The sequence below is a fragment of the Anabrus simplex genome, chromosome 2 (genome assembly GCF_040414725.1).
Source record: "Anabrus simplex isolate iqAnaSimp1 chromosome 2, ASM4041472v1, whole genome shotgun sequence".
Lineage (NCBI taxonomy): Eukaryota > Metazoa > Arthropoda > Insecta > Orthoptera > Tettigoniidae > Anabrus > Anabrus simplex.
In genome coordinates this window covers 975,533,696-975,561,561 of record NC_090266.1, presented here as the reverse complement: position 1 = coordinate 975,561,561, position 27,866 = coordinate 975,533,696, and the positions used below count along the sequence as shown (strand labels likewise).

The window sequence follows — 27,866 nt, the reverse complement described above, 5'->3', positions numbered from 1 at the left end:
CTTCTTAATGTCCTTTATCTCATTTTACTGCTCCTCTATTAACGCACTACAATTTATCCTATTTGACAAGCCTCTCTTACCACCTCCTTTACTTTCTTGATTTCTTCCCACCCAACGAAGTCCACTGGACCAGGGCCCAGATTTATCTCTACACCCCCTATTATTATTATTATTATTATTATTATTATTGTTGTTGTTGTTGTTGTTGTTATAATAATAATAATAATAATAATAATAATAATAATAATAATAATAATAATAATAATAATAATAATAATAATAATAATAATGCTGCTGCTGCTGCGACTACTACTACTACTTGCAGCAGCGCATGTCCTATTCCTCAGCACTCACATACTTTCTGCTAGCTCAATCATGGCTAGATTAAGTGGATTAGATATGTGATAGAATAATGAAGCTACAGTTAAGGACAGAGAATGAAGTAAAGGATTTCATCCAGGTGTATGTACCACAGACTGGATGCAAAGAAGATGATGTGAACAAATTCCCAAGGACACTGGAGTAAGAAATAAAGGATGTGGAAATGAGTGTCATGGGGAGACTTTAATGCAATGGTGGGATGCATCAGAAAACGAAGAAGTAATTGGACCTTTTGGATATGGAAAGAGGAATGAAGAGGGAGAAAATTTGGTGGATTATAGTGTGACAGCTGGATTAAGTGTAGGCAATTCATGGTTCAGGAAGAACAATAGTAGAAAGATTACAACATATGGTTGGGAAAACAGAAGAACAAAGACAGTAATTGATTACTTCTTGGTGGAATGAGAAAATCGTAGACTATTGTTCGATGCAACAGCCTTGCCAGTAGTAGCCTTTGATGGAGACATAAAGTAGTGGTAGCAAAAGTCAAGAGTTGGAAAAATAGTAAAAATGAACAAAATAAGGGAGAGAAAATTTGGAAATTAAAAGATATGGAAGTAAAAGGAAAGTTTCCATATAAATTGAAACAACACATACCCAGAACTGAGGTGGAGAGTGTGGAAGTGGAATGGGACATATATAAAAGAAGGCATTCGTAAGCTGTGGCAGAGAGTGCTTGTAGCAGAATAGCTGAAAGAGTGAAAAATAACGAGACTCCCATGGTGAAAGGAGAGGGTAAGGGATGAAGTGAAAAGAAGAAAGCATGGTAATTATGGAATAGGGAAAAAATGGAAGAAAATAGAAAAAGTATCTGGAAATGAAAATAAGGTGCAAGAAAGTAGAAAGTGGAGAAAGGAAGAAAAGCTGGGAAGGTTTTACACGAGAGTTGTTGGAAGAGGATGTGTACAGGGGTAAAAGGATGGGTGCTATATGAATCTTGAAAAAAGGAAGAGGAAAGAAAATCTCCACACAGAGCAAGTGAAACTAAAAAAAAGGAGAATTAATAACACAACCAGAGGAGATAAGGAAAAGATGAATTCTCAAATGTGAGGAGGAGTGTAAATGAAATGATGGCGGTAGTGTGTGAGAAGACAGAATCCAAGAGTGAAATCACAATGGAAGAGGTAAAACCTGCTGTCAAACGAATGAAAATGGGAAAGGCAGCAGGATTGGATGAATTGTATGAGGAAATGATAAAAGCAGATTGGTTGACAGTGGCTGTATTTGCTACTTAGATGTATATAAAAAGAAAAATCGTTAAGAAATGACTGGAGTAAAGGAGTAATAATACTTATAGTGGGCAAGAAGATATCTGATAATTATTGAGGAAAACTGAAATGGCTCGCCAGTTGCAGGTCTTTTGATTTGGCGCCCGTAGGCGACCTACGCATCGTGATGAGGATGAAATTATGACGTAGACGACACATACACCCAGCCCCCGTGCCAGGAGAATTAACCAATTATGGTTAAAATTCCTGACCCTGCCAGGGATCAAACCTGAAGCCCTTGTGACCAATGCTAACCATTTAGCCATGGAGCTGGACAATTATTGAGGAATCACACTTGTACCCCAGGTACAAGAGAAGAGAAGGAGAAGAAAGGTGAAAGGACTGTTACAAGAACAGCAATATGGCTTTCGAAATGGAAGATCAACATGTGACCCCATCTTCAATATGAAGCAGTTAATGGAAAAACATTGGGAATATGGAAGAGATATGGTCATGACATTCCTGATTTAGAAAAGGCTTACGATTGTGTACGCAGAGCAAAGGTATGGAAAGTAATGCAACAGAAAATATTAGGAAAACAAATTATAGAATATGTGCAAGCAATGTACAAAAATTGTTGCAGCAGTGTCCAGAACGTGAGGAGAACAGTGTGGTTTTGGAATGAAACTTGACTACAACAAGGAAGTGTCCTGTCACTGCTGTTATTCATACTGGGTGTAGACAAAATTGTGAAGGAGACAAAGGTAAAATATGGGGACAGGGATCTTGAAGGTAATACTGTTTGCAGATGATATTTTGTGGTGGAGACCAAATAGGGAGGAAGTCCAGGGGCAACATAGCATTTTGAGTGACGGTATTGAAAATTATAGAATGAAGATCAGCATGGAAAAGAGTAAGACAATGGTGCTGATTGCAGGAGAAAGAGAAGGGAGATGAATTATAAAAACAAAGGGACAAAACCTTGAAATTTTGGGGAGCTTCAAATACTTGGGAAACAAACTGATGCAGAATGCAGGGCTAGACATGGAGATTAGTAAAAGGATTCAAGAGGGAAATGCAGTCTACTAGAGTTTAGGAAACATGGTGTGGAGGAAGTAAGTACCGATGAAGTGTAAAGATTTAATGTATAAGATGTACTACTGCTCCATACTGACGTATGCAGTGGAGACCTGGATACTGATAAGAAAATAGGAGAATAAAATCCAGGCCAGTGAAATGAAAATTTTAAGAAGTGTGATAGGAAAGACAAGAAAGGATAGAGTAATAAATGAGGACATCAGGAAGGAAATGGGAGTGGAAAAGCTTTACAACAGAATGGAGAAGGAGATAAACATAGATAGTTTTGACATGTTTGGGGGATAGGAGAGGGAAGAATGTTGAAGCAGATGATGGAGAACAGGATGGAAAGTGGAAAGACAAGAGGGAGACCCAGACTAATGTGGTTGAAAATGATCAAGAATAGTATAATTTTGAGAAAACTAGATTGGAACACAGTTAAAGAGGAGCAGTGGTGTTTGATAGAGGAATATGGAAATGTGGCATGAATATCCCAACCTGGCGGGGGCTGTACAAGGGAAATGGATGATGATGATAATAATAATGATAATAATAAAAATAATGTTATTGGTTTTGCGGTTTTCGGAGACACCGAGGTTGTTGAATTTTGTTCCACAGGAGTTCTTTAACATGCCAGTAAATCTATTGATGTATTTAAGCACCTTCAAATACCACCAGACTGAGCCATGATCAAGCCTGCCAAGTTGGGCTCAGAAGGCCAGCGCTCTACCGTTTGCACTACTCAGCCTGGCGGAAATGGATGAATATGTGATGGTGATGAATTAATGAAATATGAAATCAATTATATTATGGATATAAACTTCAATTGTAACGTGTCAATGGTTACAGTAACTTAAATTTAAGGTTAGCACATCCTATTTTCTCAAATCCTGGACTGAAATTTTAAAATTGTAAACAACCCAAAAATGATAAAGTGAATTTAATGGAATCAGATAGAATTTAAGTTTGCACTTGCAAATGAAGAACAAAATATTACGCTATAATTAAATTCTCAGACCCTAGAACACAAGACAACCTTGACTGGATCCTTCACATGACACACACTGACTCACAACAGTAGGAACGAAGCCCTCCATAGACACAGATAATCTTGACTTCCCTTCAAAGCAAATATAGCAACAGCAGCAATAAGAACATCAGATAACAATTTAACTAGATCAGACAGGCACTTTCAGAAGATAGGATGCACCATTTTAAAATATTAAAGATGTACATTCACCTGAAATGTAGTCCAGTTCCATGGCTAGATGGTTAGGGGCCTGGCCTTTGGTCACAGGGATTCCGGGTTCGATTCCCGACAAGGTTGGGAATTTTTACCATAATTGGTTAATTCCCCTGGAACGGGGACTGGGTATATGTGCCGTCTTCATCATCATTTCATCCTCATCACGACGTGCAGGTCGCCTACGGGTGTCAAATCAAGAAAGACCTGCACCGGGCCTCTCCGGAGGCCACACGTCATTATTATTATTATTATTATTATTATTATTATTATTATTATTATTATTATTATTACTATTATCCAGCCCAGTTCCTGGGGGATTTATAATACTGGGACACCCTCTCTCCAGGGGTAATAAGTATGGAGGGCCCTTGCCGGGGTTATGGTGAAGACCTCAACGGTTGACTTGGCAGAGAAGAAGTTCTTCGGTATGGCAAGTGAGGCGGAAGGGGCAATGAACCACAAATCCAGCTATGGTGTCTGTTCCCGCATCGGGCGGCTTGCTGGTCAGCGTCTGTTATCCCATGTTAGGGGCGGCTATTAATGGAAGCTCTGGAACTTACAATCTCAGTTCTATATCTGCGAAGCAATTCTTGCTTCGCCACGTCTAATGATTAGGCAGTTAACGCGTTATGGACTACCAGTGCATTGATGAAACTACTCCAGGTGGCAGCCCAAAAGGGAAATCCACCGCCACGATAAGTGGCGCAAGCAGGCCAAAGGGTTCTGGAGAGCCTGCACCACAACGCGAGGGGAAGTTGGAGTCCCCTGGGAACCACAGACTCAAGATGAAACGCAAGTTCTGGCTAGGAACTCTGAATGTAAACTCACTACTTAAGGTCGGAAAATTGAAAGAACTAACAAAGACAATGGAAGAAAGGGAAATAAGAGTTTTGGCTGTTCAAGAAACAAGATACAGGACTTACTCGATACTGGAAAGTTTAGGATATTTAAAGGAAAACCAGCCATCATAGTGGACCACACTAAATCTCTCCCACTATTCAGAACAGCATTCATTGTAGATAAGTGTTTAATAGACTCCGTTGTAGGTTTCGAGAGTTTCTCTGAACGCCTATCATTTCTGCATTTAGGATGTGGAAACAAAACGTACACATTAATCAATGCCCACACCCTGACCAATGAAGACAACCGCAAAAAGGCAGACAAAGTTGATAGTTTTGGGGAGGAATTGGAAGATCAGATCTCCCGGATTCCCAAAAGAAATGTGAAGGTATTAATGGGGGACTTCAATGCTCAGATAGGAAGAGAGAAAAAGTTCAGAAAAATAGTAGGGGAATATCCGGCACACAGGCGGACAAACAGGAATGGAGACAGGCTTATTGAGTTGTGCCGAGCCTTTAATCTACAACTTATGTCAACTAAATTCAGACACTTGCCAAGAAAACAAAAAACGTGGAGATCTCCCAATCCGATTCTGGGTGAATTCCAAATTGACCATGTGGCGATCTCTAAACAAGCGCAAAAAGAAATCATGAACGTGAAAGTATTACGAGGTGCCCTAGTTGATTCTGATCATTATTTAACCAAAATAAAGATGAGACTTCTCCCAGTCAGGAAAAGACGAAAGGGGAAAAGAGTACCAAGATACGATGTGGGAAGATTAAAACTTTGTGAGGAAATAAAGCATCAGTACCAAAAAGAGCTGGAAAACATTAATTCAGTAAACTGGGATGACATTCGAGACAATAATAAACATGCTGCAAGTAAAACCATTCTCTTGGCGAAACGAAAGAAACGTGAATGGTGGAATGAAACATGTGAAGATGCACTCTTGTGCAGAATGGAGGCATGGAAGAAATGGAGTTCCACCAGAAGGAACTGTGACTTGATTGCCTTCAGAGATCAAAGAAAATTGACAGCACAAACTTTCAGGCAAGCGAAAAGACAATATGAAACAGATCAGCTGAAGAAGACCTCAGAAAATTTCCAGAAAAATAACACCAGAAATTTCTATCAGACCTTTAAGTCACAGTTAAAAGGATATCAATCACCTGGTCTATGTTTTGAGGATGAAGAGGGTAAACTAGGAATGAACAATAAGGAAAACTGTGAAATTCTCGCCAGATATTTCAAAAGATTACTGAATTGCGACGGTCCACAAGAAAGACTGGCAATTAAACGACCGCAGGTAACAATGCCAGATTCAAAGCCACCTGACGAACGTGAGGTATCCAAAATCATCCAGGAGCTAAAAAATAACAAGGCAGCAGGTGAAGACGGTATTGTGGCAGAACTGCTCAAAATGGGAAATGCAGAATTAATCTCATCATTGACCCATTTATTTAAAATTATTTGGGAAACGGAAAGAATTCCAGAAGACTGGCTAACTGCTTTAATACATCCATTACACAAAAAAGGGAACAAGAAGGATGTCAATAATTACAGAGGAATTTCGCTGCTTTCGGTCCCATATAAAATGCTGTCTAAAGCCCTTCAAACCAGGGTTGAAGAAAGACTCGATGAAGAACTGGGCGAGTACCAAGCTGGATTCCGGAAAGGCAGATCATGCGCTGAGCAGATTTTTAATCTCAAGAACATCATAAAGTACAAGATGCTGGGACGAAGCAAATATGTTGTAGTCTTCGTGGATTTTAAGAAGGCCTATGATTCGGTAGATAGAGAGACGTTATTCGGAATACTGGAAGAATTTGGTGTGGACAGTAAAACAAGGAATATCATCAAACAGACAGTTACCAACACCAAGTCAAAGGTCAAGTTCATGGGTGAAATATCGGAGTCCTTTGAAGTCAAGACTGGTGTGAGACAAGGGGATGGACTCTCACCAATTCTCTTTAACTGTGTCTTGGAAAAGGTGATAAGGAAGTGGAAAGAAGGAATCCCAGACAAAGAAGCATTCCGCATTGGAAGAGGGGCAGGTGCTATACAGATAGACTGCCTGGCATATGCTGATGATATCGCAGTCTTTGCCAGTGACATAGAAATAGCAAAGAAAAGAGTGGAACAACTCCATAGCATAGCAGAAATGACCGGACTGCAAATATCATACAGTAAGACTGAATTTATGACCAACATCAAAGAGGCTCCCCAAATGTTAAAGTTGAAAGAGGGGAAAGTCAAAAGAGTAAAGAGCTTCAAGTATCTTGGAGAAATAGTTCAAGAGAATGGATCAGAGAGGCTAGCTCTGATAGAACGAGCGAGAAAAATGGAAACAGCGTATCAGCTCACTAGAGACACCTACAACAAGAAAGCTTTGTCATATGGAGCCAAATTAAGACATCTGGACACAGTCATCAGACCTGAATGCTTATACGCAGCAGAAACATTGGACATGATTGGAAAGGGAGATCTAGAGAACATCAGAAAGAAAGAGAGGAAAATGCTCCGGAAGATCTTGGGCCCGAAAATGAAAGGTGGGGAGAGGAGACTTAGACCCAACAAAGAACTATACTAGAAGACAGAGGAAGTCGTCGTATTGATGAAAAAGCGAAGGCTTCAATTTTATGGACATCTACAGAGAATGGACACCAACCGACTGACAAAAAGGATTTTCAGCTTCTTCAGCCTAAGGAAGACGGAACCAAAATGGTTTCGGGAAGTAAGGACCGACCTGGCCAGGATAGGAGTAGAAAAAGAGGACGTACTGGACAGAAACAAATTTAGACAAAAAGTGAAGGAGTTCAAGGGTTTCCAGGAGACTGGGGAAGAACTTGTGAAGAAGAAGAAGAAGAAGAAGAAGAAGAAGAAGAAGAAGAAGAAGAAGAAGAAGAAGAAGAAGAAGAAGAAGAAGAAGAAGAAGAAGAAGAAGAAGAAGAAGAAGAAGAAGAAGAAGAAGAAGAAGAAGAAGAAGAGAACCTACACAGAAGAACAGAAGAAAGAAGTCAGTGCAAGGATGAAGAAGTACTGGCAGAATGTGAAGTCAGGACTGGTGAAAAATAACGTCAAGACTGTAAAACGTGGTCCATAGATGGCCAGAACGATAATAAATAAATTATTATTATTATTATTATTATTATTATACCCATACCTGCCAACCCTTCCGATTTACCTGGAAGCTTTTTGTTTCTTGTCTTCCGATTTTCTGCTTTATTTTTACTTCTTCCTATTTTTGACCAATATAACCTCCAGTACGTTCAATTCTCTTCCCCTAGGATAAAGGATAAACTCTTAAATGCTGGTGTAATTTACGCAAACTCATTTTCAAGAGGATTTATTTGATGATTTATTTCGCGAGTGTAACGTTGGTTGCTGTCGTGTATCATGTTTCCTGCTCACCACAGCAGCGTGTGTGCTGTACAGCTGGGGATTCAGGACGGCAAGCATCCTACAAGCAAGAGAGGCTAGCGCGCGATAGTGACTCCATTAATCGGGACAAAAAAATGAGTTTGTTATTGGGTGATTTGTGCGCTGTTAACATTGTTTCTGTGCAAAGTTTCATTTGAGGTGTAGGCCACGTGCGTTTTCTTGCAAGTCTGTGCTTTTCCCCTGTCAGACTCGTATGTTAATAATGTATGAGACATATTGATTTGTTTTGTATGTTGTAGTTTCGTATATTTCAGTGCATTTGTATTCATTCTTACTTCATAATTTTAATGAGTTGAGTGTACTTCAGGTGACAGTTTTTGGTATTTTTTCTTCTCGTTATGGCCAAAAAAAAACATAACAGACATTGTCTCCAAGTGTTCAGAGAACCTATAAAATTAAATTTCCATTCATTTTACAGTCTTATAATGGAAACTAGTATTTATGAATTTTATTGCATGTGTCGGTGTGATATAATATAATTCGTATGTATGTGTCATCCTCATAAATGAAAATGATCAGGTACATTTTCTTGTAACAATTTTTTTTAATGTAAGATTTTAAATTTAATGGTCAATTTGCATTGTAACTGTAGGTATGTATGCCTTTTATCCTGTCCATTTTTCACCCAGACCATGGCACAATATATGTGATGAAATCCAAGAATTTAAATATCTTCTTATTTTTTATTTCTAAAAGTTGGCAGGTATGTTATATGTGAAATGTAAAATAAAAATTAGAAGGAATCACCTAAATCACATAGCTACCGAATGGAGTGGCCACGCGTGCTAACACGCTATTACTTTGGAGCGGAGCTCTGCGTTCGGGAGGTGAATGGGTTCGAACCCTATTATCGGCTGTCCTGAGAATGGTTTTCTGTGGTTTGCCATTTTCAGTTCCAGGCAAATGCCGGGACAGTTCCTATCATAGGCCACAACTGATTCCTTCCATCTTCTTACCCAATTTAATTCACAATCATTCGTTTCATTTTCATTAACTCCTCAACAGAGGTTGGTGTCAGGAATGGTATCCAGCCGTAAAGGCATACCATATCATTTCGTCTCGCCTCATCCCCGACCCCGTTTCAGAAGAACAGGACATAGGGTTAGACATAAAATCTAAATCACATAGCTGAAAACTACTTACTTAAACTAAAAACTGTTAATTTAACAAAATGAAATTAAATGTTACATAAAGATTACACAAGGAAGATAGTGAAGCTTCAGAAAGGTTAACATAGACTGTGAAATAGTAAAAATATAATAATATAAGCACAAGGCTGTTGCGAAGAAAAAAGAAAAAAATGCTCAAATAGTGAAGGAACTGAAATTAAAATATTTAAAAACTGGTATACTGATATGTACAATAATTTACACTAAAGTATGTGGAAGGATTCAGAAAGTGGTCTTCCTCATAATTGAATGTAAGAATTGAAAACGCAGTATGATGGATTGTTTGAATGCTGGGTGCGTGTTTTTTAATACAAAGACAAGGATTGGAAATGAAGACCTACAACTTGTTTTCCAGTCAGTGACTGGGTCAGGGATTGAATGAATGAACCCCCCATCATGCGGCGAGGATAAAAATTGTGCCAGCTGCCGAGGCCTGTCGCACTCCTCTGGGGCAATGAGTAATGACTGACAGATGAAATGAAATGATATTAGAGAGTGTTGCTGGAATGAAAATGACAGGGAAAACTGGAGTACCCGGAGAAAAACCTGTCCTGCCTCTGCTTTTTCCAGCACAAATCCCACATGGAGTGACTGGGATTTGAACCACGGTATCCAGCGATGAGATGCCGGTGTGCTGCTGCCTGAGCTACAGAGGTCACAAAGACAAGGATTACACTAGTTAAAATACAAAAGCCACAGATATTAGCTGGTATCAAGTTCCCCTACAGACAATGAGGTGTTGTCCAGTGTACTCAACTACAAACGGTAAGGAAACGTCTACTTACAATGTTGTAGAAGAGGCTATTTAGGAGGTGGCCATTTTCCCTTCCTTGATCCAAAGCACTCAACTTTCACTGTAAATATACTTACCAGACCAGTTTAGCATAGTAGCAAAGTAGCAAATACCATTATCCAGGGAATAGTGAACACTTAAAAGAGATTAAATTGAACTTAGCTTTCAGAACGTATGACATTAAATGTCCTGCAATTTTCAACTCACACAGTGTAAGCAATATAAATGGCTATCTGAAATGAATAGTTAGTGGTCAAATGTCAGTGGGTATGGATGTTTAGAATTGGAAGAAAGAAACCTTTCGGACTGTATGAAATAAGACTCTTTAGATTTAGAGACAATTCCAGAGTCGGCAGCTGGGCTGCTGATAAACTGGACAATATATATTGGAAAATTATAGTACAGTAAAACCTTGGAATGCGAGTAACTTGGTCTACGAGTATTTTGCAAGACGAGCGAACATTTGAAATAAATCGTAACTTGATAAGCGAGCGAGGTTCACCAATACGAGCGTCACGTGTGCCTACGTTTTCCCCTCCCCTGTTCGTTTGTTGAATGGTTGAATGAGGTCTTTGGTCCTGTAGTTGAGAAATACCTTTCAGAAAATAATCTGCAGCTTAAAGTCTTGCTGGTTATGGACAATGCTCCTGCTCATCCTCCAGCCCTTGAGGACGACTTACTGAAGGAATTCAAGTTCGTTAAGGTTAAGTTCCTTCCTCCCAACACTACTCCAGCCTATGGATCAGCAAGTCATTTCGAAATTCAGGAAGCTATACACCAAAGCACTATTTCAGCAATGCTTCGAAGTGACCGAAGGAACAAACCTTACCGTCAGAGAGTTTGGGAGAAATCATTTCCCCACCGTGAACTGCCTGAAGATCATCGATAAAGCCTGGGATGGAGTCACCGAGAGAACTCTCACTTCTGCTTGGGGAAAGCTATGGCTTGACTGTGTTCTTGGCCGTGACTATTAGGGGATTGTTGGTGACAATGAGCCGCCGATTGTCAATGAAATTGTGTCCTTAGGGAAGGCCATGGGGCTGGAGGTGAATGACGTGGACATTCAAGAGCTGGTGGAAGAACTTAGCCAGCAACTGACCACCAATGAACTGATGGACCTGCATCGTGAACAACAGGAGGAGGTTATGGAGATCTCGTCCGGGAAAGAGGAGGAGGAAAAGTCAATGGAATCTCTGACTTCAACTGAAATTCGAGAGAAGTGCAAAATGTGGGAAATGGTGCAAAATTTTGTAGAAAAACACCACCCGAATAAGGCTGTAGCATTGCGAGCGGTGAATCAGTTCAATGACAATGCAATGTCACATTTTCGTGAAATCCTAAAAAAGAGGCAAAAGCAACAGTCATTGGACAGGTTCCTTATTAAAGTTGCACGAAAAGAAAACAATTCCAGTGAGCCAACAGATAGCAGTGATTCCGTTAGTGAAATTCGTGCTACACAGTAACTCTTTTCATGCCATCTCTCGTCTCCCTCACACCTAACAATGATTCTGTTATGAGGGAAAGTGCACTTTAATTTGTTTTGCGTTATATTTTGTTTTAGAAATGATATGCGAATAAATATTTTTGTGTTGTAGACGAATCATCCGCGTTTCAATTGTTTCTTATGGAAAAACTTGCTTTGATATACGAGCGCTTTGGATTACAAACATGTTGCCGGAACAAATTATGCTCGCAGTCCAAAGTTCCACTGTATAGATTTCTCAGTTTCTCTTTCCTCAGATATCTCCAAAGGGTCAAATTCACATTGTAAGACATTCACATTTTTCCCTGTTAAGCCCTACTATATTGTGAACAAATAACTATTGTAGTTTAATGTAAATGGAGAATATAATATTTGGGAAATTTTTGAAGTCTTGTATTTATGTCAAAGATTTTGTATACAGTCGCAGCAGAAATAATAAAAACGACAACATAAAGCCAATATTTTTAAACGTTACAGGTCAATTTGTGGACATTTTCATTAAAACAACTTGCAGATTGGTACAGTGACCATTATGATTTATTGAAAATGAGTCTACTTTGTTCTTTATATTTCAGATCTAAAAATTTATGGAGTTTTACAAAAAGTGCCTGACAGAAAAAATAAGAACACTGTCATAAACATGGTGAAAAACAAAAAAAGATCACAACTGTTTCCCTTGTTTTTTAGGACTTCCTTGCACCTTCAGTTCATGGAGTCCATCAAACGCTCACATACTACCTTTGGAATATTGTTCCAAGCTTTTGAATTTTATTGGTAACTTTTTCCATTGGTATAGCTTTTTTTCACTTCCCCACATAGATTTTCAGTGGGGTTTAAATGAGGTGGCTGTGTGGTTAGGGTCGCATAGCTGTGAGCTTGCATTTGAGAGATTGTGGGTTCGAATCCCACTGTCAGCAGACCTGAAGATGGTTGTCCTTAGTTTCCCATTTTCATACCTGTACTTTAATGAAGGCTATGGCTGCTACTTTCCCAATCTAGCCCTTTCCCTTCCTTCTGTCGCCGAAAACCTTTGATGTGTTAGTGTGATTTTTTTTTTTTTTTAATTAAGAAATGCTCACAAGTTGTGTATATATGTTACAGTACATAAGTTACATAAGTAATTAAGCACAATAGTCTATCAGGGGTATTACTCGTTTTTTACAAGCGGTAATGTGGTAACGATCACAAGGTTGATCGCACAACTCACATATATAGTTATTTCCGGGATCGTGAAAACGCTTGTTCTTGCATACTTTGTGGTGGTACCCATGCACAGCTATTGAGGTCACCAGGTGTCGCAGGTATTGATTCGTGTTGGCCCAGGATCTATTTACCATGGCTTCTGTAGTATAAAAGTCCAGCCAGATTTCTCTTCATTTCTTTTGTCTTTCAAGGAGCAGTTTATTCGAGCTGTCGGTAGATGGGAGTCTCATACGCAGTTCTTCTACAAAGAACGGTTCTCTCGGTAGCTTGTACACTAGCCTCAACTTTGTGTGTTTCGAAACACCTAGAGCGGCTTTCAAGAATCTTGATTTAACTGCTTCCAAAGTCATTAGATCTTTTAGACTTAACTTATCCCAAATAATATCTATTCCGTATGTTGCAATGGGAACTATTTTTGCGTTGAATAAGGCCATAGCGCTTGTTAATGATAATCTGGATAATTCTTTGATGTCAAAAATTGCTTTTGTGGCAGATGCTGCACGGGATTTCACGTGTATTCTGAAAGATCTGGCGGTGGTTTGCAGAGTTACTCCCAGGTATTTGAAGCTGTTGACTGTCACAAGAGGTTTCGGTCCTAGATATATCCTGTTCTCCGCAGCTTCTCGGCCTCCGTTGCGGAATGTCATCTGTACAGTTTTCTCTGTGTTAATTTCCATTTTGTTTTCCTGTGCCCACTTCTCAAGTTGGTTTATGGCTCTTTGCAGGTTGTAGGTGGAATTCGATCCAGTGACCATGTCGTCCGCATATATGTAGATTTTTATATCTTCCGTCTCTTGTCTAATCATCTGTACAACATCGTATGTGGCGACATTAAATAATAGGGGGCTTAATGGGTCTCCCTGTAGGATGCCATTGGTCTGAGTTATTGTTTTTGATGTGGTTACGCCATCTGTGATCTGAATGAAATTGGCTGTCATCATGTTATGGATCAGTACAGTGAGCTTATTTCTTCCTGTTATTGTTTCCAGCTTCGAGATTAGGATACGTCTGTTTACTGTATCGAAAGCTTTGGTGTAATCTACGAAGACTACATGGAATTTTCCTTGAGGATGCCTTAATGTATCTTCTGTATCATCAATTAAGTTGTTAATGGCGTGGAGAGTGCTCCTGCCTTTTCGGAAACCAAATTGTTCTTCCGGAATCCTGTGTTCTACTTCCTTAGAAATTCGCTTTGTGATAATGCTTGTGAGTATCTTCAATATGCATTTTAGTGTGACATTTAACCACTTGCAAAAAAATAATGAAGTCAGGCACCTGTGCCGACCAAGGCATAACAGACACCTAGTTGTCTTCAAACCATTTCTTTATGAATTTCGAGGAGTGCTTCCGATCATTATCCTGCTGAAAAACCCAATTGGCTGGTATGTTTTCCCTCGCATATGGTAGCATGGTATAATTTAGAATGTTTCTATAAATCATCACGTCTTCAATGCACGATGGCAAAAGCATCACTGTGATGTTTCCTCCTGCGAACTTAACTGCCTTCCTTGTATAATTGGCATTATATTCAGCATTTTAAGGCCTTCTTGCGCACATGTTCCTGTTGGATCCAAATAAATTGAACTTACATTCATCACTCCAATTAAACTAAAAGTATGAGAATTGACTGCGTTCTTATTATTTCTGCCACCACTGTATATTACCTTAGCGTACTGTATGGTTAAAGTCGTCAGGATGGAACTATGTATTGTTCAAGATCCATACATGTAATACATACTAAATGGTATTTTTCCTTTCTTTCTTTTCCAGAGTTTAGTGAAGATTCCTGGAACCAGCGACTATTTCTTTTCCAAGAGGCTATCATTGAAAGATTTGGTTTCATTCCTTGTACAGTAGAGACTCGAGGCATAAGTTCACCGTCATTGGCAAACAACAGTGTTTCACATCATCACCAGTATGTTCACCTCACAGGAAATGTGTTCATCCTAATTCCATCTCAGCCCTGTCAGGTTGGTTTTTCTTGTTTCATTTTCAGTTTGTTACTACTTGCTGGTTTACTGAATTAAAGTGTTTGAATGTTAAATGTGCTTCAGTTCAGTAACTCCGTGCATATATTTTTAACCTTATTAAGATGTTTCTTCTTCTTCTTCTTCTTCTTCTTCTTCTTCTTCTTCTTCTTCTTCTTCTTCTTCTTCTTCTTCTTCTTCTTCTTCTTCCTCTTCTTCTTCTCCTTCTTCTGGCCACTCTCCCAGTTTCTTGGGGGTCAGTTCTTTGTGCTAACTGGGTTTCAAGTCAGGTGATTTTGCAGGCCAATCGAGATGTAATAGCATGGGGAGTGTTTATAAAATCAGTCACATATGCATCCAGTCTGATGAACTTTGCTGTTGTCATCTTGAAAAATTGGGGTATCAATAGCACACTCATCATGCAAATGTTGACTGACAGGCAACACCTGATCATCCAGAATGTTTAAATAAACATGTTGGTTCATGTCAGTGGTCACCTCAGCGAGCGCGCCCATCACAGACCCACCTCCAGCTTGAACCTGACCTTGCACACCTCCAGGATGAAATGCTTCATTTGGCCTTCGGTGCATTCGACAACGTGCGTCATTGGAATACAGGCATAAACTTGATTTGTCAGACCACATTACTTTCCGCCAGTCAGCTACTGTCCACGTTCAATGATTTCTAGCCCATTGAAGACGCACAACTTTATGTGCCTGTGTGAGCAATGGCCTCTTGTGAGGTGTCCGACTCCAAATGTTCATTGCATGCAGTTCCTGTGCACAATGTTCTCTCTCTAACAGGTTGGGATGGATTTCCATATACTGACTGCAGCAATTCCTGTCGGGTGTGAAAGCGATTTTGATTCACAAGCTGTGAAACGCGTCTCCGATCTCTCTCACTCAGGATCTTCTTCCAAACACAATTCTGACGTGTTTCGTGGCCACGTGTAGTACACCACAGTTTGTAGACACGTTGAAGAGTCCACTGCGAAACACCAACAAATCCAGCAACTTCACACACCGCATGGCCATGGGCACGGCTGAACATGGTTGCCTTTTTTGCCACTCTGTCACATCGTTACATCTACGCATGTTAACGTACACTGTCTGCTTGAAACCTCAATGTCTCACTGATTGCTACTGCCTTATGCTCACATAGAAGCAGTGCGCTTGTGGTTGAGCACGGGACTCGTTTGCTGCTCCATCTTTATAGGCTGCACTAGGGTGACAAATTTTTTGTCCGGTGAGCTGATGTTTCTGTGATGGTTGATAGTGTGGTGCGTTGGATGTTGATGAAGAGGTATGTATTAAGATGAACACTGTCATCCAGTCCCTTAGCCACAGGAATTAGCATTATAAAGTTAAAAATTCCTTGGCTTGATTGGGAATTGAATTTGGGGCCCTCTGAACTGAAAGCCACTATGCTGACACTTAAGCCAAGGAGCTTGGCAAAATAATAAGTAGCTTTTCTGTTGAATCTGAAGGAAGACCTCCACGCTTATTTTGTAACAGATAATTTGCTGTAAAAAATATCACTGCTGGGTGCATCTGGATATTGTGGAAGAAGTAATTTACTATTTGGACAGGATCGTTTAGATTAGAGCTCTTTATTTGCATTTTTTCGAACAGGAGATATGTTAGGTTTAGGTTGGGTGCCCCAAAAGTCAAAAAGAGTTCCATTCTACCATTTACTTGGAATGTGTGAGAGGGAACTTGGAGGAGAAATCACACTCAGCCTGGTCAATGAAAAGTTCTGTGGCCTAGGATCTAACCATAAACTTATGCTAAAACATGGAAACTGCCACACTGAATCTCAATTGCTTACTGATTGAGTTAATTTTGAAAGGTTTCTGTCCCCTCTGCATTTTTTGTTTTTGAGACTTGTTGTTAAAGTTAACTTAAATGATTTGTAGATTATTTAATATAAATAAAAGTGATCATCTTGTTTCATGTTTCATATAGACTAGGTAAACAATTCATAGGGAACGTGCCACCTGGGTGACAGCCCTAAATACTGACCAGTGGTAAATGAAACGATGAAGTAATAGCATATTCAACTCCATAAATTCTTCCTTCCCCTTGCAAGTGAAGTTTATACTGTAGAGTTGAAAGTATGGACATGTAAGAAGTCAATTGATGTTGAGACAAGTCAAATTGTAATACAGTTGAACCTGCTTTATACGTAACTCTGTTCTGCGTAATTCGTATTTGTATGTAATTTCCTTTAGGTCCCAGCAAAATGCAATTTAAAAGCGTGTTAATTAAACCTTATTTATACGTAATCAGTTTATACGTAATTCGCTGTTATACATATTAAGTGTCAGTGAAATATAACTGAGTTTTACATAATTGTAATAAGCACGTGCTTTTTTAAAAGAAACTACTGTTATTTAAGAAATTTCCTCTTTGTCGGCATAGGCAGAAGTAGAGCGGTCGGGTTTTGGTGCTGAAATAGAACACACCGAGTGACATTGTTGACACTTACTTACTGGCGGCTTAACAAAGGCCAACCGAGCAAGTCCCCATCGCTCTCTATCTCGCTCCTCTTCCACCTTCGTCATTTTTTACCTTCGCAATGCCGCCAAATATTAAGATACATTACAAGCAAAGTGGGCAGTTTTGGTGCGGAAACAAAAGAAAATACAGCAAATTTGTTTCAATGTGAGAATTTCTTTCGTGGGAACAACGGAGAAGTAAAATGTCCATGGTGCCGTTATCTGGTGTTTACTGTTGAACAGTAGTTTTGTCATTCAGTTGCTTTTGATTAGCCATGGAGAACAGAAAAAGGAAAAGTTATACCTTAGATGAAAAAGTAAAATTTATATGAGAAGTAGACGCTAATCCACACAAAACAAAAAATGAAATTGCTTCAGATATAGGGATTCCTTATACCATGCTGTGTACAGTCATCAGTAAAAGAAACACTATTTTGGATAAGTTCTTAAAACTGGGTTCAAAATCAGCAAAGCCCAGCCATCAGTAAGAAGGAAGGTACGTAGATTTGGAGAAAGCACTTTTCACATGGTTCCAGCAAAAGTGGGCTGCAGCTCTACCAGTTAGTGGCGACATGTTGAAGGCAAAGGCAATAGATTTAGCTAAAATGAAGAGTATCACTGCTGATTTCAAGGCTTCATCAGGATGATTGCAAGGATTTAAAGATCGTCATTGAATCACAGAGAGAACAATTTGCGGTGACTCAAAAGATTTGGACAACGTCACAGTGCAACACTGAAAAGAAGAGGTTCTGCCGGGTATCGTAAGCGATTATCAGCCTACAAACATCTACAATTGTGATGAGACTGCCCTATTCTACAACCTCCTTCCTAATAAAACATTAGCTGAAAAAGGTAAATCATGCCATGGAGAGAAGAAAAGAAATATTAGTGTAACAGTACTTCTCGCCACCAATGCAGACGGATCTGACAAACTTCCTCCACTTGTGATAGGAAAATAAAAGAATCCAAATGGTTTTAAGGGTGCGAAAACAAAACCTACAGAATATGAATCCAACAGAAATTCTTGGATGACTATGCTTCTAATGGAACAGTGGTTGAAAAAGCTGGACATTAAAGTGAAAAAGAAACGGAAGAAGATCCTTCTATGGATCGTTGTGCAGCACATCCACCTCAAATCATTCTGGAGAATGTCGGAGTGGAAATTTTCCATCCTAACTGTACCAGTTTTATACAACCGCTTGATTTGGGCATCATTGCAAATTTCAAAGTGCATTATAGAAAAATGCGGGTTGAACATTTAATAACACTGAGTGATGCAGGAAATGAACCTCTCTCCATTAATTTGCTATAAGCCATGGACTTTATTTCGGCTGCCTGGAAGCAGGTGTCATCCTCCACAATCAGCAACTGTTTCCGCAAAGCTGTTGTATTACTAGAAGAGGCTGCCTCTAATGGTGATTATGGGGACGAAGTTTTGTCTGGCAATGAGCTAACGCTACCGGAGAGTGTAGAATTCGATACTTTTGCACATTTCGATGAAAATCTGGCTGTATGTGGAGAACTACCGGATGAAGAGATTGTTGATGATGTATCCCAACAGCATGGTGGTAATGGACCAGCTACAAGCGATATTGACAGTGATGGAGATGTAGATAACGACTTGAATCTTGAAACACCTGAACTGAGTGAAGTGTTAAGTGCAGTCAATGTGTGCAGGCGTCACATCAGTGCAAAAAGTTGTAGTGAAAATGCTTTGAGTTAATTACTAAGTTTGCAAAAGGAGGTTTATACTCTTGATGCAAGAAAAGTGAAACAAGCCAAACTATCTGATTTCTTTAAGTCTGGACCAAGTTCAAAATAATATTTTCTGTCTTAATGTATTTATTATTTGCAAGGATTTACACATGTTGGTCTAGTCCATTGATTTTTCTGTAAATATGTGATGTATTGTGTAAGTCTTATTTCTAAGTAATTCTGAGTTATAAGTAGTTTTTTCTCTTCCCCTTGATATACGTATAAGTAATAGCAATTCTAAGTATTGTTTTACAGTATTCAAATATAGTTTTACAGTGTTGTTTTGGTTGTTGTTGCATTTAAGTATCACGCAAAAGTTGTGTGATAATAGAAATTTGCATATTTACTTTTGTAAAAGATGTTCGTTATGTATTCATGTTAATATTACTTCAATTAAAATCATGAAATGAAATTGTAACCTTAATTTGTTTCAGAGGCCCCATCATCGCAGCAACTCTGTCTCACAAAGCAGTGGTAGACCAGTCCTGGGTAGTAAAGGTACACGGAGGTATCCTGTTCATTCTGACACTGTGTCAAGTCCTCATGAAGAATACATTACTAGACATGTCAGTGGCAAAAATAAGGATGATTATGGTGATGACAGAAGGGTAGGTGTTGAAACTATGCTTTTATGTTTACCACTCGCCTGTATGATGCTTTGTAAATTGGGTTTGAACTTCATATTTTGCAATTTGAAAATAACTCATACATTCTTAACACTTCAATGTCCAAATGTTTTATTTTTTTGGAATGTGCAAATTTTCCTAACAAACCATGTTAGTTGTTTACAAAATTCTCTCAGACAGAAAATATGTATGTTTTCCTCCATCCATCCGTCCGTCCGTATTGTCTGTTGAGAAAATTTTAACAACAACTCTGTCAGTCATTATGGAACCAATATGAAATTTATTAGTTGAAACCATCTGAGGATAGGACATTATTCAAGCAAAATCCATGTTTCCAAAGCAAACCTGTTTAGTTTTGGAAATATAGGGAGTTGTATACATGCAACGCCAGGCACTTAAGTAGTCTGCAAGGTACCAACACATACATTGTTTGCTTTGGGGAAAATAATGAAAATAGGGGGATAATGAACGTTAAGAAGGAGATGGAAGTTATTGCTCAGTTGCCTATTTATTTAGGGAAAAAGGGAACTAGTGTATATACAATATTATATTAAAATATCTATACAATATTATATATTGGGAAATTATGTTGAATACTGACTGGGAATTCAAAGCTTTTCAATTTACATTTCCAGAACTTCTTTCCCCCTTGTGTATAATGCTGTAGTGGGCATTCTAGTACTTTTCTGTGGGGGGTCTGTGATGACTCAGATGAGTATGCCCATTTTCTTTGGAATGGAATTAAGAAAATATGATGTTGGTATCTTTCCCAACATCACATTTTACACATACTGTTTGGACTATGCCAGAGCATTCCTCATTTGCACACTGTCTTCTTTATTATCTGGAATCTGCATCACAAGATGGTCTCCTCCCATACCCCACGAGTTTGTGTACATGACAATCTTCCTCATGCAAAGGTGGACGGCACCCTGCTCCTCTCAGCTCTATGCTGTAGAATTTGATGTAATATTCTTTCTCTTCCCACTTGAATTGGAGCTGCTTCACTTCTGACCGTGCCACATTGCTGAGGTACCAAGCATTTTACAGGTTCACATCCTAATCCAGGAAATTTGCCCATCAGTATTTTTTGATCCTAATTGCCACACTGTATCTGTTGAAATTTTTGTCCATGAGATCTGTTCCTCCCATAAATGTATTGTAAAGTCCAACTAGAGCAGGATGTTGAACCGTGATGATAGGGATCTGGAAGTCAACTAGGGATGACATAAAAATGTTAATGTTGAACTGTAGAAGTATTGTAAAGAAAGGAATTGAATTAAGTAATTTAATAGATACAGTAGAAGTCTGTTATAGCGAGAATTCACAACAGCGAAAAATTCACTCGCTATAACGGATTGTTGTTATATCCGATTTTTGTATAAAAGTCAGAAAACCCTTCATGCACATTAAAATCCGTATGAAACGGCAATCAGTTTGTTCAAAACTTGTGTTTCCGCAGATGATATCCACACTACGGCTTACATGTTTGTAATTTTTCGTAATCCGATACTAGGTGAAAGTGTATGTTTAATTTATTTCTTAAAAAAATATAGTAGCGTATTTCTCCGAATCCAAGATGAACCCCACTTTTCCCTTCAAAAAATTTAAATCAGGCTCAAAAAGAAGTGTGTAAAATCATATGAATGCCTTGTTGTACAGTAGGCCTACGCATTTTAGACTATTTTTAAATGCTGAACATTGACTTTCGTCACACTGTTTTGTTTTTTTTTTTTTTTACGGCTGCATAATTATTTTTTATTTCCGCGGGTTTAAGGGCCATTAACTTAACATTGGCATCATAATACCGAAGAGAACTCGTTGAAAATTTTCCGGCAATACCTATTCCATGCGTCTCTACAATACAACGATCCATCAGGAAATTATTCTTGCTATCTATAAAACTGTTACTTTTACGCAGCGTCAGATATAACCGGCTGCCGCTACACGCACGTCTCGCTTGTTGGGTTCGGCCAAATTCAGCAGCTAGCGATGTATAGGCCTAATCGCGAACGTTAAAAGTCAACGAACGAGTTTATTGCGCCACGGTATGGCCATTCCGCCCTTGCGTTTTCGTGCACATACCTCACAATTTCACCTTCGACTTCTTTAAAGCGTCCTTGTTGCGGACCACTGAATGAATTTTTTGTGCAGTACTGCAGTATGCATTTTTTTAGCTCTTTGTCTTCACGCTAACGTCAAATATTGGCTTTAGTTAGGCCTATGCTGTATTTTCTTGCGGCTGCACAATTATTCTACATTTCCGAGTGTTTAATAAACATTAACTTAAAATTGGCATCATAATATCGACTAGAAACCGTTGAAAATTTGCCAGCAATACCTTTTCCACGTATCTTTACAATACGACTATCCATCACGAAAATATTCCTGCTGTGTATAAACCTTAATTTTGCTAAGCGTCAAGTACAATAGACGCGTTATGACTCTGCCACTGAGTAGCCATGGCTTTTCTAAGAATTCGAAGGGTCGCATGTTTTGATGCCATTCTGCAGATTTGAGAAACACACAGGCACTGCACAACCGGTTGTCGCGGCTAGCGATGTGTAGTAAAGAGGCGGTCGTTTATTGTCAACGAGTTCTGCGCGTGTGAAAAGAAGCAGCGTGGTTACCGCGGTAGTTGCTAGTGGTATCCATTAACTTACTGTTAGGCCGCGAATGCAACAACCCTTGAGTTTTCGCATGAGATTCTGAGAAAAAGGTCTTGGATTCGGAAAAATACGGTATCACTCCAGAGTTTATGTGGCAAACACCTCAGCTTTATTCTTCAAACAGCGTCACTTAACATAACCGTATATGTAGCCTATCATAAAAACATATTTGAAATGCATGTAGAGAAATAACCTACTCGCGAAAAATTTACATGTAAATAGCCGTAACTAAACGGAAGAAGATATGAAATATCCTCTGAAATCAGTGATGTACTCTGCCATATCTTGAGGTGTATCACATTCTTACTTAATTTCCGTATATAACATTAAAATTAAGATATCGTTTACTTCAGTCTTTATTTTTAACGAGTTAACAACTGTTATCGGCCACGTTATTTACGCATTTATTACGAAAACATGTTATCCTCTTTCATTTCGAGTTTTCTTTAGAGAACAGCAGTCGATGGGTATTACTAATCAACTCCAACATCGCCTTTGAACATCAACGAGAGAGCTCGCAAATGCACAAAGTGAAAAAACTATACCGTACTGAAGATAATCGATCGCATTTTGTTGCAAACGTTTCAGTTTTCTTATTCAAACAGCGTCACATATCCTAACTTAATTGTACTATATGTATGATGAAAACACACTTCAAACGCCAGTAGAGAAATTATCACTTTCTCGCTATAAATTTTCATAATAGCCTTTCCGTAATTTAACCAGACGCGACAAAATATAAACTAACCTCTGAAATCAATTCAGCACACTGCCATATTTCGAGGTGTATCCCATTCTTACTTAAGTGCAGTATTTAGCCTCAAAATTAAGCGGTCATTTAATCAGCCTTAATTTTTAACGATTTAACAACCGTTATCGGACACGTTATTTACGCATCTATTACAAAAATATCTTCTCTTTCATTTCGAATTTTCTTTACGGAACAGCTGTCGACGGGTATTGCTAATCGACTCCGACATCGCCTTCGAATGTCGACGAGAGAAATTGCTAGAGCACATAGCGATGAAACGATGCCGAAGGTAATCAATCGCATGCAATATCATCGCTGTGGTGCATAAATATCGGTAACGGAAAACGCGCGCACGCTTAATCACTCATAATAACGGATGCGCCAGTGATAGGGTTCTCGCTGTAACCGAAGGACGATACACAGTTTAATATAGGAATTTTGAAGGGACAGAAAAAAGTTGTCGCTATAACGGAGTTCTCGTTATATGCCGTACTCGCTATAGCGGACTTCTACTGTATATACTTACCAGATATTGTAATAGGAAAGTCAAGTAGGGATGACATAAAAATGTTAGTGTTGAACTGTAGAAGTATTGTAAAGAAAGGAATAGAATTAAGTAATTTAATAGATATATATTTACCAGATATTGTAATAGGAGTTGAATCATGACTGAGAAATGATATAATGGATGCAGAAATTTTCTCATGGAATTGGAATGCGTATCGTAGAGATAGGATAAGCATGGTGGGAGGGGGAGTATTTATTCTGGTGAAAGAAGAATTTGTAAGCTACGAAAAAGTTAAAGATGACAAACATGAAATTCTAGGTGTACAGCTCATTTCTAAAGATAACAGGTGATTTGATGTCTTTGGAGTGTACAGACCGGGAAAGGGTAGCAATGATGCTGATTTAGAATTATTTGATAACGTAATCGGCTATGTGGGAAATGACATGGAAAGGAATGTGATTGTAGTGGGAGATCTGAATTTACCAAGTGTCAATTGGGAAGGTAATGCGAACGACAGGAGGCATGACCAGCAAATGGCAAATAAGTTAATATGGGAAGGACACCGAATAAAATTGTTATTGTGAGCACTTTGGTCTCGTGGTGGTGCCATCATAGAGAATTGTAGAGAATTATCCATACTGATTTGCAATAATCAAGCTTCACCATCTTGGAAAAACAGACCCCATCACCTGAACTCTAAAAATTTTCAACATTGTGTATGGTCGGTCCTTAAAAACATGATATACTTTCAAGGCCTTTTTTTTTTTTCAGGGGGAATGTGGTGATTCGCGTACCCCTTAAGCATTTGAAGACTGTTTAACAAAAATATATTGGGTAATTTCTATCTAGTCCGGCAAATATAACTTCCGACTTGAAAGTTCTTCGATCAACTGGCATCAATGCGCTGGTCACAACAGCTGGAGAAGATTTCGAGTAATCTTCGATTTAAATCGACTTATTGAATCAGTTTCTCTTGGTCGGTAACTCGACACTAAGCAGCATGATCGAAGAATGAGGCCATACTATTATCTGCTCGACTAAAGCTTTGTAACTACCGGGCGAGTTGGCCATGTGGTTAGGAGCGCGCGGCTGTGAGCTTGCATCCGGGAGATAGTGGGTTTGAATCCCACTGTCGGCAACCCTGAAGATGGTTTTCCGTGGTTTCAGATTTTCACACTGTACCTTAAATAAGGCCATGGCCGTTTCCTTCCAACTCCTAGGCCTTTCATATCCCGTCGTCACCACAAGACCTATCTGTGTTGGTGCGACGTAAAGCAAGTAGCAAAAAAAAAAGAAGCTTTGTAACTGCTGCTTTATTGGAAGAAATGTTACTCTTTTAGACAAAAATAAGTATTTAAGTGCCGTGTGTTGGCTGTACAGTTAATGTAGGTACTTACGATCACTGGATTTTGTCTGATGTGATACTAGTGCCTTCCAGTTTTCTTGAGTATGTGATTTGTTGTGTTGTTTGTATTGAAGAGCGGCGTGTCTTCCATGATTAAATTTTGAATTTCATAACGGTGTGTGTAACTTTAAAGAATGCAAAGAAAATATTAGACTGTGTTGAAAATCTGATCACCTGAACAGAAACTATTTGAGAAATGCCCAATGTCTCTCCTGCCCCTTATGAACACTATGAGCAGCTTCCCAATTTCGATAAGTGAATGTGAAAGAGGCTTCTCACAAATGAACTTGATCATGTCTCCAACAAGAGCATCATTGCATCTGAATACAGTAGCAAATCTTATGTTCATCAAGTTGGTTGACCCTCCATGAAGAATTTTCAAACCTGCAGATTATGTGAATTCAAGGTTCATGAAAGGAAGACATTTGGCGACCGACACGAAAAGCAAGGAGAGGAAGCGTGAAGATGGCAGTGATCAGTCTCTTTTGCCAGTGTGGAATTTACTGTAAGCAGGTCAGCAAAATGAGACACTACCACAGTGCTTATATTGATGTGATCACTTAATTTTAAAATGTAAAATGATTAGAAATTCTGAGTGCAGTTACTATCTTGACATGTTGACCACAAATAAAATAGCATAATAAATTTTTCTATAAACATTCAGCCTGAAAAGTGATAACCGGACTGTGCATAATTGCCGAAAATTGTAAGATCGTGATGTTTTGTCGACTACAACTGAGAGTACCCCCTAAACATTTTTTAGAAGGAAAAAAAAAAGCACTGTATACCTTTTAGTAGTAAAGGAGTTGAATGGCCAGCCTACTACAAATAAACTCCTCTTAACAATGGCTTAAATGCTTTGGAGTGTACTTATCAAGTTGCCAATGTTCAAAGTCTAGATGTAGCAATCTGTAGCTTCAGAGTAAACAACAGTAGATAATGGTGTAATGAGACTCTCTTAATAGCCCATTGTTCAAGCTAGATAATGCAAACAAATGGAGTACTTCAAGGTGATCCCTTGAGCCCCACCCTATTTAATGTGCTCACATACGATGTTGGTAACAAAATTCGAGAAACAACAAAGGCAAAATTATACATGTATGTAGATGATATGGCAATAGCTTCAGAGCAGATAAATGACTTGCAAAAGGCAGTAGACATTCTAAGTGACTGGGCCAAGAAAAACGAAGTTACAATCAATGAGGACAAGACGAAAATCATAATTTTTCGAAATGGAAGGCCAGCAGTTTCCGACCAAGTGACCTGCAATGACAAGGAACTGAAAATAGTCAATTATTTCAAATACCCAGGCATCACCCTACAGGTTACAGGAAGAAGCTTTAGGCTACACATAAAATCAAAAACAGCCGCTGCAATAAAAGCTATAAACGACATTGTACATATAAATCTCACTTCACTGGAAACAGCAATGGCACTTTTTCAAACGAAGGTGCTGCCCGTTCTGACATATGGACTCAAGCTAATATGGGATTTCCTTAACTACAGGCAATTGGAAGAGATAGAAAAAACAAAATCCAGATTTCTCAAAAGAGCCCTTGGTGTATCAAAGACAACCAGATCCAGACTGGTATACGAGCTTGCAAGGGAAACGTTCCTAATAGAGGATCTACGGATAACACTATTACGACCGACAACGGAAAGTTACAACAAGCTGCTCCAAGATCTACAGAATAAAAAGCAGGATATACCGATGGAATTCTACACAACAAATGCAATGCTTAGACAGAAGATGGACGTAACCTCTGTGTGAAATGAGGCAAGTCATGACCAGGCTTGCAGTTCATGGTTTCCACCACAAAATTTGCTCCCGAAAAGTGTTTCATGACTCAGATGAAAATTGCATGTGTGAACTATGTAACAGTATATGCGGAACTTACCACATAACCACGTGCCCAAACTGAACCAGGTCAATAGTGGAATATAGCAAGGAGTGACATGACTGCTCAGCACTAGGAAATATGCTGTATTACTATGTAGGTCAAATTCTAAAAGGAATATGACATATATGTATCATTATGGCCATTCAACCGTAATAAATTCTTTATTATTGTTCTGTGTTACATTTTATTATATTTTCACTCAGAAAAATCGAATAATTAATAGTCTGAAACTGACACTGTATCAAGTCCACATGAAGAATACTTTACTAGACATGTCGATGGCAAAAATAAGGATGATCATGGCAATGACAGATGACCTCATTCTGTACATATAAAATTAAACAAATGTCTGTAAAGAGAAAAAAAGTGACAGAGCAGAGTTCACTGCACAGAATGCTGCAAGTTATTTTAAAAAATCCAACATATTTGGCACAAGCCAAAATGAGTAAACCACAAGGAGAGCTGATTAGTGGTACTGATTGGACAGTTATATTAATAATAAAATCTTAAAATTAAAGAATGTGGATTCCATTCCCAATGATATTTTTTGTTCTATAGTTAAAATCTCTTTGGTATATAGTATATGTAGCCTACTCAACATGACCTCTTAAGCTAAATATTGACTGGGCGAGTTGGCCGTGCGGTTAAGGTCGCGCAGCTGTGAGCTTGCATCCGGGAGATGGTGGGTTCGAACCCCACTGTCGGCAGCCCTGAAGGTGGTTTTCCATGGTTTCCTATTTTCACACCAGGCAAATGCTGGGGCTGTACCTTAATTAAGGCCACAACCACTTCCTTCCCAGTCCTAGGCCTTTCCTATCGCATCGTTGCCATAAGAACTATGTGCATCGGTGTGACATAAAGCAAATAACAAAAAACAAACAATTTTTTTAAAGCTGAATATTTGAAAAATCTTAAATGCTTTTAGGTAGTAGTAGGCAGTAGTCTC

The 27,866-nt window shown here is 38.9% G+C and overlaps 1 protein-coding gene across 2 annotated transcripts in view; it reads left to right on the top strand.

Moving 5' to 3' along the window:
* Iml1 (GATOR complex protein Iml1) overlaps positions 1-27,866 on the top strand; it is a 724,094-nt gene that overhangs the window by 687,831 nt on the left and 8,397 nt on the right. For both annotated transcript variants that reach the window (XM_067141784.2, XM_067141783.2), the window contains 2 exons: positions 14,612-14,811; positions 19,495-19,668. In XM_067141784.2, coding sequence (XP_066997885.1) covers positions 14,612-14,811; positions 19,495-19,668 — 374 coding nt within the window. The remainder of the gene's footprint in view (positions 1-14,611; positions 14,812-19,494; positions 19,669-27,866) is intronic.